The 23110-nt window shown below is 46.0% G+C and overlaps 1 protein-coding gene across 1 annotated transcript; it reads right to left on the reverse strand.

Moving 5' to 3' along the window:
- Positions 1-281: 281 nt before the first annotated feature.
- On the reverse strand, positions 282-8306 carry KCNE1 (potassium voltage-gated channel subfamily E regulatory subunit 1). Its single transcript, XM_047795973.1, has 3 exons — positions 8226-8306; positions 7238-7318; positions 282-1330 (listed from the first exon to the last, which is right to left on the reverse strand). The coding sequence occupies exon 3, from the start codon at positions 1290-1292 to the stop codon at positions 903-905; it is 390 nt and encodes a 129-aa protein (XP_047651929.1). The 5' UTR covers positions 1293-1330; positions 7238-7318; positions 8226-8306; the 3' UTR covers positions 282-902.
- Between the last annotated feature and the right edge of the window lie 14804 nt (positions 8307-23110).

Here is a 23110-nt window from a genome sequence, read left to right on the forward strand (position 1 = left end):
TGCATCTTAATTCTAGAGGCCTGGGATTGAGCTGTGCGAATAGGAAGTATGTGCGTATGTCCTTGTGTATCTGTGTGTGTTTGTGTGCATGCGTGTGCCTGTGCGTGTGTGTTTGTGTGTGTTTGGAGGAGGGGATGTGTGAAGGGTGAGCTTCAGGGAGGTGTGGGAGTCAGGGAGGCAAGAGGAAGCAAGAGCCATCATCGTCAGGGCAGAGTAACCTCGTCCTGTACCCAGTGGGCCAGTATGCCGGTGACAAATCTAGAAACAATATGTCTTCAGGCTCAGTTCCATAAGGCAGGTGTATTCGCTAGGGTATTGATTCTGTGACTTTAACAGAAACCCAAACAACAGCAGCTTAAGGGAGATCAGAGTTAGTTTCTTTCCTACAAAGTCTGAGCTGGTGGTGACTAGACGCTGCCTTATGCCATTGCCCAGGGACCCAGACCTGCCCTCTGTGAATACACTGTCCTTCCAGATCAAGGCTGGCCCCCCACCTCTTCCAAGCCCCAGCTGCTGGGAAGGGGGAGAGGAGAGTGGAGGATACATCCTTCCCTTTTGGAGGTTCACTGGGAAATTGCACTCATCACTCCTGCTTCTATTGGCCAGAACGTCATCACATGACCCTGCTAGCTGCAAAGGAGGCTGGGAAATGCAGCTCTCATTCTCAGAGGCGTGAGCTCAGGGATTCTGCTGAAATGAACAAGGCAGGCACAGACACTGGGGAGCAATGGCCAGTCTATTACAGAAGGAATGTGATCTTAGAAACAGCGTGTTAATAATCCACCCCTCACAATAGAAAAAAAAAAAAGCTGAAAACGGTTATATCCGTACAATAAAGACTATAAGGATAAGAAAAAGCAGATCGTCGAGGAGGCTTTGTCCAGTTTTAACCGTCCACGGGGTTATGACAAACGCTTCATCTCCGGAAGGTAGACACTGGGTCGTTCCACGGCCAGCTGGTTTTCTATGACATAACACGCCCTGCAGTTCTCCAGAACCCGGGCCTGAAAGTAAGCCTTGTCCTTCTCCTGCCAGCTGTCAGACTGGATGTACACGTTGTAAGGGTCGTGGGAGTGCTCCAGCTTCTTGGAGCGGATGTAACTGAGCATGATGCCCAGGGTGAAGAAACCAAAAAAGCCCAGCACCATGAGAATGTAGAGAGCCGCCAGCTTGCCGTCATCATGGCCTGGGGACCTGCGGGCCAGGCCAGACGTGTTGCTGCCCTGTTGTACTGTCCCCTGCCACAGCTTGGTCAGAAAGGGCGTCACGGCCGTGGCATTAGACAGGATCATCCTGGGTGGCAGGGTTTCACAGCCAGAGACCGAACTTTCTAAAAGAAAAGTGCAACCTGAAATCAAAAAGTTTGTACTAATCCAACGCCCCCACCAACATACACACGTGCACACAATTTTTACAAATCTCAGTGAAAGGGGTGCCCTCCCATACTCCCGTCACGGAATGTGCCACCTGGGATCTGCACATCGCCCTCTCTTGGTTGATCAGTTAATAAATTGATTCACTTTTATTTCTATTCACTACTCTCACAGGTAATCACCAGAATGAGTCCCTTAAATACACTCCTTGTGTTGTTTATCTGCATTTTTTGTTTGTTTGTTTTGGCTTTTTAGAGCCGCACTCATGGCATATAGAAGTTCCCAGGCTAGGGGTCAAGTTGGAGCTGTAGTTGCTGGCCTGCACCACAGCCACAGCAACACCAGATCCGAGCCGTGTCTGTGACCTACACCACAGCCCATGGCAAAGCCGGATCCTTAACCCACTGAGCGAGGCCAGGGATCGAACCTGTGTCCTCATGGATGCTAGTCAGATTTTTTTCTGGTGAGCCCCGATGGGAATCCTATCTGCATTTCTTGTTGTTGTTGTCATTTTGTCTTTCCTAGGGCGGAACCTGCAGCATATGGAGGTTCCCAGGCTGGGGGTCTAATCGGAGCTGTTGCTGCCGGCCTACACCAGAGCCACAGCAACACCAGATCCGAGCTTCGTCTGCAACCTACACCACGGCTCACGACAACACCAGATCCTTAACCCATTGAGTGAGGCCAGGGATCAAACCTGCAGCCTCATGGTTCCTAGTCAGATTTGTTTCCACTGAGCCACAATGGGAACTCCTGCATTTTTTTAAATCTTCGTTTTTTTCTTTTTATAGCCGAACCTGCAGCAAATGGAAGTTCCCAGACCAGGGGTCAAATTGGAGCTGCAGCTGCAGGCCTATGCCATAGCCACAGCAACACAGGATCTGAGCCATATCTGACCTATGCCACAGTCTGCACCAACACTGGATCCTTAACCCACTGGGCAAAGCCAGGGATCAAACTCAATCCTCATGGACACCATATCGGGTTCTTAACCCACTAAGCCACAGTGGGAATTCCTGGGTTTTTTGTTTTTTGGTTTTTTTATGGCCACACCTGAGGCATATGAAGTCCCCAGGCCAGGGATTGAATGGAGCCACAGCCGCATTTTACACCACAGCAGCAGCAACAGCAGATCCTTTAACCAAATGAAACGGGCTGAGGATCAAACCTGTGCCTCTGCAGCAACCCGAGCCATTGCAGTTGGATTCTTAACCCACTGCACCATGGCAGGAACTCCGATGTCTCTGCATTTTATATGACATACTAGGGACCAAATTGTGTCCTCCCCAATTCAAATGCTCAACCCCTAGCTCCTAATGTGCCTGTGCTTGGAGGGAGGGTCTTTAGGAGGTAATTAAGGTTAGATGAGGTCAGAAGGGCAAGACCCTAACCCCATAGGACTGTGGCCTTGTAAGAAGAAGAGAGAGACCCTTGATCTGGGTTCCTGTCTGGCACTGAGACTGTTCAAAGTTTCCCAGGTGACCCTTCTTGGTAGCCAAGATTAAAAACCGCTCGGCTATGGTGTCGCTCTTAGGAAACTGACTGCTCTTTTGTGTTTCAGAGCACCCAAAAGAATTTTTTTAGGAGGCAGTCATGGAGGTCCCATTGTGGCTCAGCAGGTTATGAACCTGACTAGTATCCACGAGGATGTGGGTTCAATCCCCGGCCTCATGCAGTGGGTTAAGGATCCAGCGTTACCATGAGCTGCCAGTGTAGGTTGCACATGTGGCTCAGATCTGGCGTTGCTGTGGCAGTGGTGTAGGCCAGCAGCTGCAGCTCTGATTCATCCCCTAGCCTGGGAACTTCCATAAGCAGCAAGCACGACCCTAAAAAAAAAAAAAAAAGAGAGAGAGAGAGAGACAATCATTTCATGGCATTATTTTCAAATCCTGTTTGTTTTTCAGATGTTGTGTTTCAGTCTGGCCCATCTCTGAAGTAATCTGAAGCAAGCTGCAGAGAGAAATATGAAAGCATCACCGTTGACCACAGCTGCCCCCGTCCTAACTCATCGCTGGCCCCTTCAATTCCAACAAGCCTTTCGGAGCTTTACACTGGACCAGAAAAGCCAAGTTAATTAACTGCTTTTCAAATAACAGCTCTGAATTTTTAACAAGTCTTTTTCTGCCCCTCTGCTTAATTTACTGTATTGCTTTTGCTCAATGCCTTCTGCGTCCCCGAGGCCTGTGTGCTGGGCCACATGGTGTGTTTGTGTAATGAGTCAAAAAATGAGCTTGGCAACAGTGCTCTAAGCGACAGGATGGTGTAAATGACACAGAACCCGACCCGCATGACAGCTGGGGCTTCTGTGCCATTCTCCAAGTTCACATCTATCACCAGGCCAAAGCATTGCCTAGTGGCCACAGCTTAAGACTGTTGGACTCAAAGGAGCTTGAAGACCAATGACCCAACAACCTTAACTTTGTAGCAAACTGGGCTCCATTGAGGCAAGCTGACTTGATAGGTCATGTCTTCTATCAGAAATACATCCAAACTTTCATCTTTTAGCCTTAGATTCATATATATATATATATATATATATATATATATATATATTTTTTTTTTTTTTTCTCTTTAGGGCCACACCCAAGGCATATGAAGTTCCCAGGCTAGGGGTCAAATTGGAGCTGCAGCTGCCAGCCTACACGACAGCTCACAGCAATGCCAAATCCTTAACCCACTTCGAGGCCAGGGATTGAACCTGCATCCTTGTGGATCCTGGTCTGGTTCGTTACCCCTGAGCCACATGGAGAACTCCAATGGACTCACAGTTTATCAGCATAGAAAAAGGAGTTCTTGACCTTCCAGAGAGAAGGTGGGTTTGTATTTAGGTTCAAAGGAACTGAGGAGCCAGCCAATTGTATCAGGTAAAACTGGGTCTAACCAATTGGGAATTGGCATCTGATCTGAATATGCCATCAGAAGACCCTCTGTCCCACCAGGGAGAACCACAGCTTTTTTGTGGCTTGCAGAGTGAGCAGAGGGCTGGAGGAGGCAGAAGCAGCAGGAACCAGGAAGGTCTAACTCCAGATACAACCAGTTTGACACTGAGCCTCTGCTAAACATTCTCAAATTGGCCTGATTGGGCCCAGAAAGAAAGGGAGGGTTCTAGAAGTTTCTGTTTCTGCCTGTTTGAGACTCCTCATGAGGCATAGACACTGCCCCCAATCGACGTGAGCACAATTTTTTTTTTCCCCCCATTAGTCCCAGAGCTGCGGGGCTACTGAGAATGACTCAGGCTTTTGGGCTCTGGGCAGCTGAGCTGAGCTGAACAGCTGCAAATGGAGACCAAAGGGCCTCCAGCACCCCGGCATTCTGTAAGCTCGCCCACTGCACTCAGAGGGGAGGGGAGGGGGCAGTGGGTGACATCATGCTGTTCCCAGCAAGCACCACCCTCCTGCATTTCTCCCGTATCAGCACTGATAACCCCTGCAGGCTTCTGGAACAGATTTCCTAGTGCTGCACCAATCATTCTGAAGCGTTTGCTGAAAGGGCAAGGCTTCCGTGGCTGACTCCAGGCTCACTTTTGAGAGGGACAGATTCTGGTGGCAAGTTAGAGAAGGAGGAATGTCAGGATCTGGGTTCCAGCCTTGGCTCAGTCTCCCCTAAACCATGCAGCTCCCGGGGCAGGGGGTGGGGTGGGGACCCTAGCTTACTTATCTAGGTGGGATGGGGGTGACATTCCTGTCATTCTTTAAACATTCCTTAAGCATTTCCTAGAAAGAACATCCAGTCTTGCAATCATCATTCTTTGTTCCAGGAAGCAGAATAAGGGTAGAAATAATTAAGCTTAATTTGGGTGAATATGCTTTTACTGAGTCAAGGATTCTATGAGCCAATTTTCCTTGGAAATAATTGTCAACTGTTTTCATTTTTTTTTTTTTGTCCTTTGTCCTTTGTCCTTTTAGGGCTGCACTCGCAGCATATGGAGGTTCCCAGGTTAGGGGTCTAATCAGAGCTGCAGCCGCCAGCCTACGCCAGAGCCACAGCAACACCAGATCCGAGCGGCGTCTTCGACCTACACCACAGCTCATGGCAACACTGGATCCTTAACCCATTGAGTGAGGCCAGGGATCAAACCCACAACCCCACGGTTCCTAGTCGGATTCGTTTCCACTGCGCCACGACGGGAACTCCTGTTTTCATTTTTATTGCAACGTGATGTCCAGATTTTGGAGATACATTTTCCTTCTAGCAGCAAAGAAGCCAACAGGGACCCAGACCCTTCCAGAAAGTCTTTGTCTTGGGCTTTTTACCTTCTTTCCCAGGAGCAGGAGGAGAGTCACTAAGATAGCCAGGGTCTCAAAAAATCAGAATGAAACCACATCCAACTGTCCTTGAAGATCAGAAAGGGGCTTTCCAACACTTCCCTGCTGGATGTGGGGTGTAGCTCTTGAGTCTGGTCACAGGACCAAGAGCTTTCCAGACCTCTCTGTGGGTGACAGAGAGGGGCTTTGGGGTAAGAAGATGGAAATGTGAAGCAGGGAGCTGATGAGAGGGACCCAGGCAAACTCAATGTGGGAAGAAGGATGAGCATTTTGGCATAGAGAATGGGTGACAGCAGGCTCTGGGAGGGCAGCTAAGTCACATAGAAGGAGAAATCTCACTTTTAGCAAATTAAATGAATGTGGGGAGCCCCAGTTTCCTTATCTGAAAATTGGGAATAATGGAATCCCCCTTGACGATACCATATGGTTTGGGGAGGCATGGAACAGGCCCTCACCTTCCCTATCTCTTGCTTTTTGCTGTTGCTCTGTCTGCAAGAGAGGCGGGACCACCATGTTTGCTTGTCAAATTTTGACTGGCCCGCCAACAGCGCACTCCTATGCTAACTTGTGTGTGAAGCCCCATCCAGATGATCCCTTCCCTCTTTTGAGCCCTCACAGTGGCCTGTCTGTACCGCTCATATTCTAAGTTGTGTTGTAGTCATTTGTAGACTTGTCTGTGATTTCATTCCAGGAGCTCAGGATGGTCAGAGACTGTTTTGCTCACCTTGTCCCCACCCCAGCACCCCAGAGTGATTCAATAAGGATTTGCTGAATTAAACAGGAATGCAAAGTATTGAATTCAATATAACTACCATGTGACTGTGAGAGCAAATAATCAGTAAAGTAAAATGATCTCTGGAAAGACCTTGGCGGGTAACCCGATGAAAACCTCTTTCAATGGAGTCTGTTTTTACATAACATTTAAACCATTTTTATGTACATTTATTTTATTAGCATTATTTATTTTTATATTAAATTTCATATTATTCCATAATATATTATAGTATTATATGTTTATATTATATTATGTAGATTATATATTTATATCATATATTTTATATTATATAATTTTATTTATTATTTATATTATATATAATTTACATTATATAGATTATATTAGATATTTATATTATATTGTAATTATAATTATAATAATTTATATCATTATAATTTAAATCATATATTATTTATGAGACATATAATTTTATAGTATTTATATATATGTATATCTGCAACGCACCTTATTTCTTAAAAGGTTTAAGGCCACCAGTAATTGTCAATAATACAGCATAATTTTCATCCCCCCTCCCTGCTCCCCATAAAACTTATCTTGCTCTCCCTTTTTCCAAAGTACTTATCACCTACACCTCGTAGAGTTTTCTTATTTATTATATTCATTGTCTATTGTTCGTCTTCCCTTTAAGGGCAGGGATCTTTGCCTGTATTGTTCCCATGTAGCCCAAAGACAAGAACAGGGTCTGGCAGAGGGCAGCTGCACAGTAAATATTCCCAGGACACAGCCATGCCTACAGGAACAGGTGAGTGAGCGAATGTCCCACTCAGGTCCAGGAAAGCCGAGCCCAGTAGAAACTGACTCACCAGCTCTGCCTTCAGACTTGACACCACCGGAGCGCGTTCCTCTGAGGTCTTTATTTTCAGAACAACCTACTTGTTAATGACCTATCAAAAACAAGACACACGTGAGTATTCTGGAAACTGAGAACGCTTTCCTCACACTCCCCTCAGCTCACTCTCATAGGCAGCAGGGTGCAGAGCAGGGCCAACAGAGGGGTTCTGCGCCCCTGGGTAGAAACCCATGGGTCCGAGTCATCACATGAATGAAAACAAAGGTGTGATCACAACAAAGTCCCCCACCATCAGGACCATAAGTGACAGCTGTGGTTGTTGACAAGGCTCTTCCTTAATGGGGCTGGAAGCTCCATCTTAACTTAAAAGTGGACTCAAAACTGTCAGTTCACATACAACAGTTTGAAAATCAGCGTAGGGGCGCTTGGGGGTTGGGGAGGGAAGGTGGCTGTCACTTGTATAGACTCCCACATACACGACTGCTCTTGGGTCAGCTTTCTTCTACAAGTGCCACCCTTTCCCGTTACTACAATCAAGATCAGATACCAGGAATGTTCTCCGTGCCCCATGCCTTTTTCCCGGGGAGATGCCAACACTCAAGAAACTGAGGCTGGGTATGTATGCAAGCATTGCCTGAGCTGGAGGTCTTTGAAAACAAGCAGGGACTGGGACCGTGGACGGCTTTAGTTTTCTTTGGATGCTTTTAGGTATTTTCCCAATTTTCTGCAAGAACGACTGTACTTTAGTAATAATGGGGAAATGCTGTGATTATTTGGTGGCGGGATGACGTTCTAGAAGTGAAGAGGGCAGAGGGAAAGGAGGCGGCGTGAGGCCGAGCCTCTATTCTCCCTCCCACTAAGGGGGTCGCGGTGCCTCCTGCCTGGGGCTGCCCGCTGCGGCCCAGGGGCTGAGACCGGGTCGCTGGAACCCCCCTCGGGGTCGCCCGACTAGGGCATCGCGCTTGGTGTGAGGAGCCGGGAGGTAGGAGTCCTCGACTTACCGGGTCCGGGGCGCCGAGACAGCCGGGAGCGCAGCTGGGTCCGCGCAGGCGGAGCGCAGGGCACCGACAGTCGCGCCCCAGGCGGCGCGCTCCGGGGGCAAGGGAGCGGCGGGGCGGGCGGAGCCTCGGGAGCCAGAGGGCGCCCCGCCCCGTCCCGGGCGTCCCGCGGAGCCCAAGGACCCCGGACCACACCAGGCTAGCCCCGAGCCACCCCGATCCTTCCCACGCTGCGTCTCCTGCAATCGCTTTGGCACGCGGGGTAGGTGCAGAGCCAGCAGAACGTCCGTATGAGAACTGGCAGCCAGCCAGACGTATGTACCTTCCTGAGGGGTTTGGAGGTGGCAGGCAAGAAGCCCCAGTGGCCAAGAGAAGTCCTTCCCAAAGCCCTCCACTCTCAGCCAAGCACTCGCCAAACACTCCTTCAAACAGCTCCAAACAGTAACTTCAAAAATGCCCAAAACCTCAGCAGACTCCTGTTAGCGGCACCCGGAATCCTAGCAGTGGCCATGCATCTATTTGGCAAGATATTTTTGAACGCCTACGACCCCGGGTCGCCGGCCCTGAGCTGGTGGTGCAGCTGTAGACCAGACAGAAAAGGATCCGGCAGGGCACGTATCAGTGGCTGAAGCCACTCGCGCTTTGACACCCCAGCTCCAAGTCTTTGAGGTAGAGGGAACAACCTTTGAGGCTGCCAGGGGCAAACGAAGCATTGGCCCCAGGGATCTCCAGGCAAATTTCACAGCAGCTGCTCACCAGCTTGGGACAGGGAGCTGGGGATGAGCAATTCCCAGAGTCCTGTAAAAGCGCGGGGGGAACACGGTCCTGCAGAACAAGGTCTGCAGGGAGGGAGATGAGAAACTGGATTCCTGACGGAGAGATACAAGACATTTTCTTGGGCTCCCATAGGCTTTCTCTGCCAGTCACCCCTCTTGGGCCTCAGCCTGGGGGTTGGGTCCCTTGGGGAGGAGGACACTGAAGGCTCTGGGACGCGGTCCACTGAGTGTGGCATTTAAGATGCAGTGCAGCTGGCACAGGCAGAGTTGTCAGTTCCCTGCACCCCCGGGGCTAGTCTAAATCCACACAGCCACTTTTTAAAGTCCTAAAATGTCTATGATTTTGTCTTGATATGTCCTTGTTCTATGTGAAATCTATCCTGCGGAGGGGATGGGAACTGTAGGAAAGCTTTAGGCATACACATTCTCTTTGTGAAGTTCCCATTGTGGCTCAGCAGTAACGAACCCAACGAGTATCCACGAGGCTGCGGGTTTGATCCCTGGCCTCACAGTGGGTTAAGGATCCTGTATGGCCGTGAGCTACGGTGTAGGTCACAGATCTGGCTTAGATCCAGCTTTGCGGTGGCTGTGGTGTAGCCTGGCTGAAGCTCCGATTGGACTCCTAGCCTGGAAACGTCCATATGCCGCAGGTGGTGCAGCCATAATAAGAAAAAGAAAGAAAGAAATGCTCTTTGTAGATTTACTTACAATAACTAAACTTTAAACGTCTCAAAATAGAAAAGTAGTTATGTTATGTTAAGTATGAAGAAGATTATTCTACATACTGGAATATTTTTATGCCATCAGTAAGATAATGTTTATAAATAGTTGGTATCAACATGGGGGATCCCTGCATTATAATGTTAAGGGAAAAATGCAAAGCGCTAAATAAATTGAGCACCCAGGATGCTATGCATTATTTCACAAGACTGTAAGAAAACACATCACGATGTTAACAATGTCTGCTGGTGATGGGCTTAAGTGGGATTTATTTTCTTATTTATACCATTCTATGTTTTCTTTTCCTTTTTTTTTTTTGCAACTACTATGTTCTTTAATATTTAGGAAAAAAATACAATTTATCTGAAAGTTTCCTGGATTATGTAAGGTCATGCATATGTATGCAGTATCTTTTTTTTCTTTTTAAACTGCACCTGTGGCATATGGAAGTTTCCAGGCTGGGGATCGAATCAGAGCTGCAGCTGCCACCGGCTTACACCACAGCCACAGCAACGCCAGATCCAAGCCTAATATCTGACCTATGCCACCGCTTGCTTGCACCAATGCAGGATCCTTAATCCACTGAGAGAGGCCGGGGATCGAACCTGTGTCCTCATGGATAGTAGTTGGGTTCTTAACCTGCTGAGCCACAATGAGAACTCCCTGTATGCATTATCTTTTTGCTCACCTTTCCGCAAAGGACTCCACCAGGAAGGAAAAAATGGATCATTGAAGCAAAAATGTTTGCCCCATCGAGTTTACATGCCACCTTTTTAGTGATAAGCCATGGGCCAGGTAATCGTACGTGGATGGAGCGCCCCACATCGGCTGCAGAGACCACTGACTTCCCCATCAGAGGTGAAGCCATGCCTGCCCGGTTGTCACCCAGTTACTGTGCAGACTGTGGGTTTGGAAGTGTTTTCAGAAAGATAAAGCCTTCTGTGAGTGGACATGCTCTTATTTCTCTTCCCAGGTCTCTCCGTCCCACCCGTGATGAATTATTTTATGATGCTGATACTCTTTTGTTGTCATTTCCCATTTGTAATGGTAAAGCACGATTATGGATGAGAATGAGAGTATTTTGTTGCCCTTGGTGCCCTTGAAATGGCTTCTTTTCTCTTCCTCTCCTTCTCCTTTTATTCTTTCATTCGCATCTCTTCCCATGGTACCAGTGTGATTTGGTCTTAAATAATCATACCAGCAGAGCCACAGAGTCCTTGAGCCATTCCTCTTTTTTCTCTCTGGCTTCTCCATCTTCTCCATTCTTTTTGGTCCCCCTCACTGGGGACTGTCCCTTGGGAGAGGGCACTTCTGGGACCTCCCACCCCAATGCAGTGACATCCAAAGCCAGAGCTGCAGCCACTTTTCCTTCTTTCTTAGGAGAACCTCCAGTCTCAACTCATGGTTTGGAGTTCCTGCTGATGTTCCTAACGCTTGTCACACGCTGGCCTCGTCCCCAGGGAGGACCAGTGTAATCCACCCAGGATGCATGTATGGAGCCCAGGGTCCTGCAGACAGCTCTTTGCTATTCCCACTGGCTGCTATGCCATTGGCATCCAGATGCCTCTGCCTTAGCCTGGGAACACTCCCTGCCCTTCCTTCTTGCTTCTGGACCTGAACTCTGTGGCTTCTACTATCCCAATGGGCAACTCCATATCTCAGTGAGAAATGCCTAGAAGGTCAGCAGCCTTTCTTGAGCAGCCCCAGAACATAACCTGGGTGCTGGCTAGGCTAAAATGACAATACTTTCTCCCGTGAGAAGGCCAAGAAGGAGGAAGTCCCCATCCTGCCCCAGGGGATGGCAAGGTGCAGAATGATGGAGGAGAGCCTGGCCTTGCCGCCTGGGGCCTGGTCCCTGCTGTGCTGCCCCAGCCCTGTCGCCATCCCACGCAGGCGGCTGGACGTGTCTGTGTCTTCTCTCCTGGCCATTGGTGCTCTCATTTTTCAGGGGCCTATTTTCTTTCTCTTCCTTCCTTCCTCCTTCTTGGTCTTTTTAGGGGCTGCAGCTGCAGCATATGGAAGTTCCCAGGCTAGGGATCAAAGCAGAACTACTGTTGTTGGCCTAAACCACAGTCTCAGCAACACCAGATCCAAGCCACATCTGCAACCTACACCGCAGCCTGTGGCAACACTGGATCCTTAACCCTCTGAGTGAGGCTAGGGATCAAACCTGCATCCTCTTGGATACTAGTCGGATTCTCAACCCACTGAGCCACAATGGGAACTCTGCCTGTTTCTTTTTTCTTTCTTTCTTTCTTTCTTTTTTTTTTTTAATTAGAGTTAATCTACAATGTTGTGTCAATTTCTGCAGCACAGCAAAGTGACCCAGTCATACATATGTATGTATATATATGTGTGTGTCTGTGTGTATATTGTATATTCATAGGAGGCCTATTTCGATTTCCTCCCAGGATTCCTCTCTGGCTGGGAGTCCAGCACACAAGAGCCATTCTTCCCAAATGTGTCATTCTCCAACATTCTCTTAAAACCCTCACCAGGGCAGCTCCTCTTCCAAAAAGAATGCACCTCCTGTCTGCTCGTGGCTCCACAGGCCATTCCAGCTGCCCCTGCTCTGCTCTCTGGGCTCCCAGACCAGCAGATGCAACATTTCCATCCTTTGTGCACCCCCCTCCTTTTCGCCCTTCCAGACCCTTCTTCATGGGGTCAGCCCTCTGCTTCCAGCTGTACAAACAATTTTTTTCAGGTTAAAATTTTTTTTCAGGTTAAAAAAGAAATTGAGAGCTCTTCCTCAAAACATCTAGACTTTTGGCTTCTCTCACAAAGCTCAGTGGATCTAGAAACTTCATGCCCATATTTGGCAGAATAACAAATGGCAGGAGCTGATGGCATCAGCCCTTTTCCAGAAAAATGCAGACTCCACCCTCTCCCTGACAAGAACACTTAGCAGGCCTCGCCTGACGAATGTCCTGCCTGGTTCTGTAGGTATTTTGTCACTTTTGTTCTAGCCCTTCCCTTCCAGGACAAAGTTTTCTGCAAAGCCCTTTCTCTGGCTGTTCCTTCAGTTTGTATGCCTGGGAACTCATTTCCTCATTGAATTGTTTTGGCCTTGCTCACAGCTTGCTTTTTGACAGGTTTTTGTTTTGTTTTGTTTTGTTTTGTTTTTGCTATTTAGGGCCACACCCAAGGCATATGGAAATTCCCAGGCTAGGGGTCGAATTGGAGCTGCAGCTGCCGGCCTACGCCACAGCCACGGCAACTCGGGATCTGGGCCAAGTCTGTGACCTACATCACAGCTCACTGCAACACCAGATCCTTAACCCACTGCATGAGGCCAGGGATCCAGCCCACATCCTCATGGATACTTGTCAGGTTCATAACCTGCTGAGCCACAATGGGAACTCCTGCTTTTTGACCGTTTTTGTATGTCCTGTTTGTCCTTTTAGAGCAAAATTGTTCTTAATTTTTCAGGATCCTGCCTGGGAATCTGAAAAAAGCTGTGGCTCTCCCCAACCCCTACCCCAAATGCTCACATGTGCAACATTTTACCTACAATTCTGCAGCCTTAGAGACCCCCGATGTCCTAGGGCTGCCACCTTAGGAACTGTTGATTTAGGACAGGTGACAACCATCTCTCCCATGAAGCAAACTCAACACTACAGCATCAATTCTATGGGGCTTTGCTGTGTGTGGTGGCACTGAGTGAAGCTGATGATGGACAGAAGGATTGTCCATCAAAGTAGTCATTTGGAGGGAGTTCCCTGGAGATGCAGTGGGTTAAGGATCCAGTGGTGTCACTGCTGTGGCTTAGAGCTATGGCTTGGGTTCAATTCCTGGCCCCAGAACTTCCACATGCGGCAGGCATGGCCAAAAAAGAAAAAAAAGTCATTTAAACTGCATCTGGAGTTCTCGTGTTCCGCTGTGACTCAGTGGATTAAGAACTTGACTAGTATCCATAAGGATGTGGGTTTGATCCCTGGCCTCACTCAGTGGGTTAAAGATCTGGCATTGCTGCAAGCTGCAGCATAGACCGGCAGCTACAGCTCTGATTCGACCCCTCATCTGGGAACTTCCACATGCCACAGGTTCGTCCTTAAAAGAAAAAAAAAAAATTGTATCTGCCCAGGTTTGGGGGATGACAGCACTAATTTTTGGCCCCCTCAATTCATCCAAAGAGATGACCCAGCTGGCTATGAACCCACAGATTCAGACATCACAGCTGCCCTTGAGTTTGACAAATAACCACAGCCCGAACCTTGTTATGAAAAGAGCACAAATCCAACTATGAAATCTTTTCCAAAAGAAATAACAGTGTTGGTTTACCCCTCTCTGCCTTTCTCCACCCTTTTATGTCCTGGAGTAAAGCTGTGCTGATAAGAACATGGATAAATTAATTACAGCCTGGAATGTTATTTATGGCTAAGAAAGAACGCTAACTCTGCACGCACAGTGTTTGACATTTGAATACAAACATCTCCTTATTTTTTTTTAAATCCAATCCATCCGGTTGACACTGACGGTATATAATCCTTTTAGATGCTGTGGATTTTGCAGGTAACAATATGCTGGGTTTTTCACTCGCCCAGGAACAAGGAGACGCAGGAGTGAGATTAGCATCTGCTCGGCTGTTGCAGGTCTGATATTATTTTGGTGTACCTCCAATTCCTGATAAGACAGGAGCACTCTTGTGGCCAAAGTGCCTGAAATGGAAGGGCATTGGCAAGCCTGAATTTAAAATTAGTGCAGGCAGTCTTATTGGGACTGTGCATGAAGGTGACTTTTTAGAAATGGACTGTCCATAGCCACTGTCGTGGTTTCTGTGTTTTTTCTATGAGGACCTCATCCTGGAAGCCCAGATGCATGTGGGTTTCTGCAGGTCCTCCACGGGGTAGAAGGAATATGTAAAGAAATCAGGGGTGGTGTCTGTCATGACTCCGAGGAGGATCAGAGGAAATATATTCAGAGGAAACCTCTAGCTGATTCCAAAATCTCTTTAGATATACTCTTTTTTTTTTTTATTTGCTTTTTAGGGCCGCACCCAGATGGTATGAAAGTTCCCAGGCTAGGGGTCGAATCAGAGCTGCAGCTGCTGACCTACACCAGAGCACATGGCAGCACCGGATCCCCGACCCACTGAACAAGGCCAGGAATTGAACCTGCATCTTCTTGGATATTAGTCGGGTTCTTTCCCACTGCACCACAACTGGAACGGCTCATGTGTACAATTTTTAAACAGTGCAAAGATGCTGATGACCATCGTGTCTTCAGACTGAATCCTTACGCTAAGTAATATCTTAATCTGAGCTTGGATCTGTTTCCTTACAATTTTTCTCAGTAAATAAACCTCCTTGGATGACTCGTCAGTTCCAGACAGCATTTACGGAGTGCCTCTGTGGGCAGGTTGTAGAATACCCAATCCGCTCTATGTCCCAATTTCCCCATCTTGCAAATTAGAGCGAAATGTCCTTTCTCTCGCCAGCCTCTCCAATGCTCCCACCCCCAACACAAAGACTTTCTGGCAGAAGTGATCTCCTCCGGGTGGGGACCACTGTGCAAGTTCCAACAGCACAGGGGTGTCACCTCTGACCATCATTCTCCACCCTCTAAGGCCCTCAGGGCTATTCTTTTCATTTCTGAAGCCCCTACCAAAGGCCAGCACATTTCAGCTTTGACCAGGAATTTCACAAGAGTTTCTGGGCTCATCTCCTGGCCCAATGGACCCTCTTCCTCCATCCTTGTGTGGACTCATCATTTGCTGCCTGACATGTCAAGAAGCAATGACCATGTTGGAAGCTCCCAGAGAACAGGCTCCACCAATGGACTTGACTTTCTACTATGACCGGCAAGGAGCTTGACATGTGGAAAGGACTTCCTGGATATTTCTTGAGTAGATAACTCATGGCTCATCTAGCCATGATTCAGGGGACACCCCTTTTTGGACCAGTCCCAGACCAGACCATACCACCTGGGGGTGTATGGGCATGACAGAGCTTCAGTGAACATTTGCTGAGTTGAGCTGAGTTTAACAGAATGTTGGAGCAGGACATTTGGATTAGAAAATTTTATGGGAGGCATAAGTGGGAATGACAGTATCTAAATTTTTTTAAAATTTTTTTTGTCTTTTTGTATTTTAGGGCCACACTGGTGGTATATGGAGGTTCCCAGGCTAGGAGTCAAATCAGAGCTATAGCCGATGGCCTACAGCACAGCCACAGCAACGTGGGATCTGAGCTGTGTCTGTGACCTACACCACAGCTCATGGCAATGCCAGATCCTTAACCCACTGAGCAAGGCCTGGGATTTAACCTGTGTCCTCATGGATGCCAGTTGGGTTCATGAACCACTGAGCCATGACAGGAACTCCCAACAGTATCTAAATTAAAACTCAGTGCTATGACAGCAAATCAGAACCTATCTGCTCTGATATGCTTCTGGAAATCCCCAAATCCTCCAGGTATCAAAAGTATTGAAAAACTGGTCAAGGGAGTTGTCTTTTTTTTTTTTTTTGCTTTTGCTTTTGCTTATTAAGGTTGCACCCACGGCATATGGAAGTTCCCAGGCTAGAGGTCAAGTATGAGTGACAGCTGCCGGCCTACACCACAGCCACAGCAATGCCAGATCCCTGGCCCACTGAGTGAGGCCAGGGATTGAACCCAAGTCTTCATGGATACTAGTCGGGTTCGTTATCACTGAGCCACGATGGGAACTCCAAGGGAGTTGTCTTTAGTAAATGCTATGATTCGGTAATTATACTTCAGTAACACTTCCTAAAAAATGCCACAATGGTTCAGTGTTCTATTTCTCTTGGCACCAAGAGTAAGTGAAGAGTAAAATGGGAGAGGCTATGAGCCCTGTGAGAAGGTACAGGCTCTGCAGGTCACTGTCCATTTGCTCATGCACTGAACCTGAGCTGAAACCCTTGAACTCTGTTTTTCATTTGTCATTTGGGGTGATAGGCATACCTGCTCCTTTTGAGTCATGGCATCGACATGATGAAGTAAAATAGCTTCTTTAAACTCTAGTGTGACAAGGAAGTAAACTGAAAATAAGAATGATAGAGAGGAGTGTTTTGAACAAGACAGCTCAATGAGTTCTTGCTTGGATCCACCCTTTAGCTCTGAACACAAAGCCATGACAGATAAGGTATAAAAATAGACAGCTAAAAAGAGATGACTGGCACAACGAAGGCCGAAGAAGACTGCCAGAAGCCTCTGACCTAATGGGATCCTTGTCCAAATCAGCAGGCAATTTGACTTCCACGGGATAAACTTAAGACACAAACAACCAAGATGGCAGACAGGAAGTAAGTACATTGCTTGAAGTCAGAACCTGGGCTGAGAGCCCTGAAAGAAAGAACTCATGAATTTCCATTGCCCAGAGACCACGATTTTAGAAGAATGAGAGTCCAGAGATGTGGGGCTGGAGACCCCACCCCCAGCCAAAAACTGACCTACTCACATATTGGTCTTATGATGGCACCAATGGCCCCCTCCATCCCTACGAGACAGAAACCCCATCCTGCCTTTATAAATTCTGGTCCAGCATGAAACCCCAGAGCCCAGGTGAGAACAGTCACAAAATGATCATCAGGGAAGGCTTGTGGGGTGGGGTCAAGGCAAGGGGACAGAAAAACAAAAAGAGTAAAAACAAAAAGCCACTCAAAATGAGCCTAACCCATAGCAATGCTGGATCCTTAACCTGAGGCCAGGGTTTGAACCCAAATCCTCACAGAGACAATGTCAGGTCCTTAACCACTGAGCCACAATGGGAACTCCCATTGATGATGTATTAAGTACACATAAATCTAGAATTTTTGCATCCCTGATGAATTGAGTCTTATTATGAAATGCTTAATATGATTCTTAGTATATTTTGTCAGGTATTAATATATTAGTACAACTTTCTTTTGTTTAGTGTTTCCATGGTATATTGTTTTCTCTTTTTGTTTGTTTGCTTTTTGTCTTTTTAGGGTTGCACTTGTGGCATGTGGAAATTCCCAGGCTAGGGGTCAAATTGGAGCTACAGCTGCTGGCCTACACCACAGCTGCAGCAACGCAGGATCTGAGCCACATCTGCGACCTACACCATAGTTCATGGCAACACCAGATCCTTACCTACTGAGAGAGGCCAGGGATTGAACCCACATCCTCATGGATAGTTGTCGGTTCTTAACCCATTGAGCCACAATGGGAACTCCCTGTTTTGCGTTTTTTTACTTTCAGCATTCCTATACCCTTATATTTAAAAGATATGTCTTATAAAGCACTTATAGTAGGTTTTGTGTTTTTATACTGCTTTGTAATCTTTGTTTTTTAATTGGAGTATCTTGCCTTTAACATATAATATAATTACTGATGCATTTGGGTTTAAAGCTATCAGCTATATAATTATTTCCTGTTAGTTTTATCTATGTTCCTTTTCTTTTTTCCTTTTTTGAATTAATGAAGTGTTTTTCTTTATTTCATATTTCCCCACTATTAATTTATTATCTACATTCTTTCATTATTATTTTAGTGACAGCACCACAGATTACAACATGCTCCTTGAATTATTAAAATCTTAATCTGCCTTCAATTTTAAAGGGTATTGTCACTGGGTATAGAATTCTCAGTTGGCAGTTATTTTCTTTCAGCACTTTGAAGATGTTATTCCTTTTCTGGGACAGGGAATCCTATCTTTCCTTTTGAGAAATAACGTATCTATCTTATTGGTGATTCTTTGAAGTTATGTATCTTTTTCTTCCCTCTGTCTGATTTTTTTTTTGCTTTGTTTCGTTTTTGTTTTTTTTTGTTTTTTTTTTTTTTTGGCTGTGCCAATGGCACGTGGAAATTCCCGGGTCAGGGATTGAATCCAAGCCACAATAGTGACAGTGCTAAATCTTTAACTGCTAGCCACCAGGGAACTCCCCTCTGTCTTATTTTAAGATGTTCTTTTGTATTTTGTTTGCTGCACTTGTATTATGATGTGCCTACCTGTGATTTTCTTTGGAATAATTCTGCCTGACTTTTTAATATTTTTTAAAATCTGTAGTTTGATTTTTTGAAATCAGTTTTGGGAAGCTCTCAATCCCTATCTCTGCAAATATTTCTTTTGCTCCATTCATTTTCTTCTCTACTTCTGGGAATCCAGCTGGGCCTGTGTTAGTCCTTTTCCCATATTGCTTATACTCCTTTTTCATACTTTCCATTATTTTTTCTCTTGTGCTTTGCTCTAGATATTTTCAACCTACTTATTTTATTCATGGATCCTTTCTTCAGCTCTGCCTAATTACTACTAAATCTTTTCACTGAATTAATATGTTTTATAGATTCTAGCTTTCTGTTTAAATTTATTTGTGAATTAAATTTGGACATATTTCCTGGAAAAATATTTTCTCTAAATATTTAAATTGTATTTCTTGAACAGCTTTTCATTAGTTGATCCTTTCTGTTTTTCTGTGTTCTCTTTTTTGATAATTTCTGTTCTAAAACAACAGTATCATAATAATTCATCACAGGTGGGATGGAGAGAACCAGGAAGAGAAATAAGAACATCTCCACTAACAGAATGCTTTACCCTTCTGAAAATACTTCCAAATACACAGTCTGCACAGTAACTGGGTGACAGGTAGGCTGATATGGCTCCATCCCTGATGGGGGAGAGAGGTCTCTGCAGCTGGTCTGGGGCGCTCCATCCATGCACGTTTACCGAGCCCATGGCTTATTACTAAAAAGGTGGCAAATAAACTTGATGGGGCAAACATTTTTGCTTCAATGATCCATTTTTTCCTTCCTGGCAGAGTCCTTTTTGGAAAGGTAAGCAAAAAGACACTACATATATACATACATACAGCATGACCTTGAGAAGGTAGAATCCAGGGAACTTTCAGATAAGTTTATGTATTTTTTTATAAATAATAAAGAATATAGGAGTTCCCGTCGTGGCTCAGTGGTTAATGAATCCGACTAGGAACCATGAGGTTGAGGGTTCGGTCCCTGGCCTTGCTCAGTGGGTGAAGGATCCGGCACTGCCATGAGCTGTGGTGTAGGTCACAGACGTGGCTTGGATCCCACGTTGCTGTGGCTCTGGCGTAGGCTGGAGGCTACAGCTCCGATTAGACCCCTGGGCTGGGAACCTCCATGTGCCGTGGAAGCAGCCCTAGAAAAGGCAAAAAGACAGAAAAAAAAAAAAGAATACAATTGTTGCAAAAAAAAAAAGAAAGAAAAGAAAAGAAACATGGAATGGTATAATAAGAAAATAAATCCTGGAGTTCCTGTTGTGGCTCAGCGGTTAACAAACCCAACTAGCATCCATGAGGACATGGATTTGATCCCTGGCCTTGCTCAGTGGGTTAAGGATCTGGTGTTGCCTTGAGCTGTGGTGTAGATCGCAGACAAGGCTTAGATCCCACATTGCCATGGCTCTGGTGTAGGTTGGTGGCTACAGCTCTGCTTTAACCCCTAGCCTGAGAACCTCCATAGGTCGAGGGTGTTCCCCTAAAAACCAAAAAAAAAGGGAGTTCCCGTCGTGGCGCAGTGGTTAACGAATCCGACTAGGAACCATGAGGTTGCGGGTTCGGTCCCTGAGCAACAGTGGGTTAATGATCTGGCGTTGCCGTGAGCTGTGGTGTAGGTTGCAGACGCGGCTCAGATCCTGCGTTGCTGTGGCTCTGGCGTAGGCTGGCGGCTACAGCTCTGATTCAACCCCTAGCCTGGGAACCTCCATATGCCGCGGGAGCGGCCCAAGAAATAGCAACAACAACAACAAAAAAGACAAAAGACAAAAAAAAAAAAGAAATCCCATATAAGCCCATCACTAGCAGATGGTGTTAACATTGTGGTGTGTTTTCTTACGGTCTTTTGAAATAATGCATAGCATCCTGTATGTATAATCCAGGACTTTGAATGTTTCACTTAACTTTATAATACAGGGATCCCCCATGTTGTTACAAACTATTTGTAAATGTTATCTTAATGACCACATAAAATACCCCAGTATGTAGGATAATCTTCTATCTTACTTACCGTAATGTAACCACTTTTCTATTTTGAGACATTTAGATTCTAGTGGGTTAGGGATGGCAGGATCCTTAACACAGCTGTCCTGCTGTCATAGATGCAGCTCCAGTTTGACCTCTGGTCCGGGAATTGCCACAGCTGCAGCCATAAAAAAGAAAAGAAAAGAAATATGTATATCATCAATGTATGAAGACAAAATGGTAGGAAAAAAAAAGAAAAAAGAAAAATCTACAGAGTGGAATTTTAACATACTTCTCTAAGGAACTGATTAAACAAATACAAAAGCAAATTGTGGTTCCTCCATTCAGTGGAATATTATTCAGCCAAAAAGGTATTAATCCATGAAAAGACGTAGAAGGATCTTAAACGTATATTGCTAAGTAAAAGAAGCTTGTATGAAATGAGTGCATTTAGAATCCAACCCAAAACCTCATGGTTACTAGTTGGATTCCTTTGCACTGCACCACAGTGGGAACTCCAGTTATATGGCACTCTAGACAACGTAAACCGTGGACACAGGAAAGTGATCAGTGGTTACTAGAGTTCAGGAGGAAGGGGGAAAGGATGAATACCACAGGGGATTTTTAGGGCAGTAAAATTGTTGTAAGTTTTTAGAGTGGTAAAATTACTGTAATGGTGGATATAAGGAAGATATTATGCACTTGTCAAAATCTATAGAACAAAGAGGACAATTTGTTGATTGCAAATTTTTAAAAATCCTTGAAGAAGCTGGAGGATCCCAGGAAGGTATGCAGACTGTGACCAGAGTGGTTAAATGCATTTCAAACATTTGAAACAACCTCAGTGAAGGGGATGGGCGGGTGAGCGTGGGGACGAGGTTGACCTAAGTGTCTTTGGAAGTGAGATAGCTCCCTAAGACTAAAGGCAAAAGGAACTGCAGATGAGCTCCGTACTTCGTGGATAAAGTGGTTTCCCTCGGGGCGCTGGTTAGCCGTTCTGATACTGCTAGATATATACCGGAATGGATCAATTATATCAATGGATGGCAGATGGTAGGACTAGGGTTCTCTATTAGAGTGGGAGTTTGTGGCTAAACAGGAGTAGGGGTAGGACCCCTGTAGTAATGGATTTGTGATATCAGTGTGAACTCGTGAGTTGCCTAATATAAAGACAGATGGCTACACAGACAAGTGTTTACAGCTAAGTATATATTCACCATGTAGTATAAACACATATATTTTTGCTCTGTCATCGGAGAGGGCTTATAAGAAATGATACCTCAGTAACAATAAGCATGGCTGAGTACCCAGATTTTGGTTTTCTTTTTGTTTGTTTGTTTTCTGCTTTTTAGGGCCACATTTGTGGCTTAGGTTCCCAGGCTAGGGGTTGAATCAGAGCTACAGCTGTTGGCCTACGCTACAGCCACAGCAACGCAGGATCTGAGCCACGTCTGCGACCTACACCACAGCTCACGGCAACGCCAGATCCTTAACCCACTGAGTGAGGACAAGGATCGAACCCAAAACCTCATGGTTCCTAGTTGGATTCTTTTGCACTGCGCCACAACGGGAACTCCCGATTTGGGTTTCTAATACCATTCTCCAATAAGATGAACCAGATCTCTTTGGAGAAACCCCTGATTCTAAGACATGGGTAGGAAATATACATGACATGAGCCTGGATAATCTGATAGTCCCCAAAAGTAAAGAAGTACTCAAAACAAAACAAAAAACATTGTTAGGAATATTAAAGGGCAGAGGATCATAGGAGCCAACTGAAAATGTTCCCTGTGGCCAAAGCTGGAACTTTTGGGCAGCAAAATAAAGTCGTATTGCATTATAACCCAGAACATGAAAGAAATATCCACAAAGTCCATACTAACGTAAATAAATGATTGAATAGATTAATCAATGAGGAAGAAGAGACAAACATCCCATGCAGAAGAATTCCAAAGAATTTCTGTAGGTACCCTGCCTCCAAGGTGAGGCACAAAAACTCTTCACTCTAAAAGTGAGGGCTGTGCAGAGTGGCCTCTTTCCAAACTGCACAACAGAGAACGGAGAGAAAGGGGGTAACTTTTTTTTTCTTTTTAGGGCTCCCCCTGTGGCATATGGAAGTTCCCAGGCCAGGGGTCGAATCAGAGTTGCAGTTGCCAGGCTATACCATAGCCACAGCAATGCCGGATCCAAGCTGCATCTGCCACCTGTGCTGCAGCTTGCCACAACCGGATCCTTAACCCACTGAGTAAGCCAGGGACTGACTGGTGGGGTTCTTAACCCACTGAGCCACAATGGGAACTCTGAAGGGTAACTTTAGAGTGGAGAAATCTGACAAACAATACCTAAGGCAGGTGACGAAGGCTACCATCAAGTCATAAGTCACGTTGGCAGCACATGTGCTTGCTATGATGTAATGAAAATAGCACTTCACCTCTTGGTCTGCCCACCAGCAACATAAACCTGTCTTATTGTGAGAA

This window comes from Phacochoerus africanus, chromosome 1, assembly GCF_016906955.1.
Source record: "Phacochoerus africanus isolate WHEZ1 chromosome 1, ROS_Pafr_v1, whole genome shotgun sequence".
Taxonomy (NCBI): Eukaryota; Metazoa; Chordata; class Mammalia; order Artiodactyla; family Suidae; genus Phacochoerus; species Phacochoerus africanus.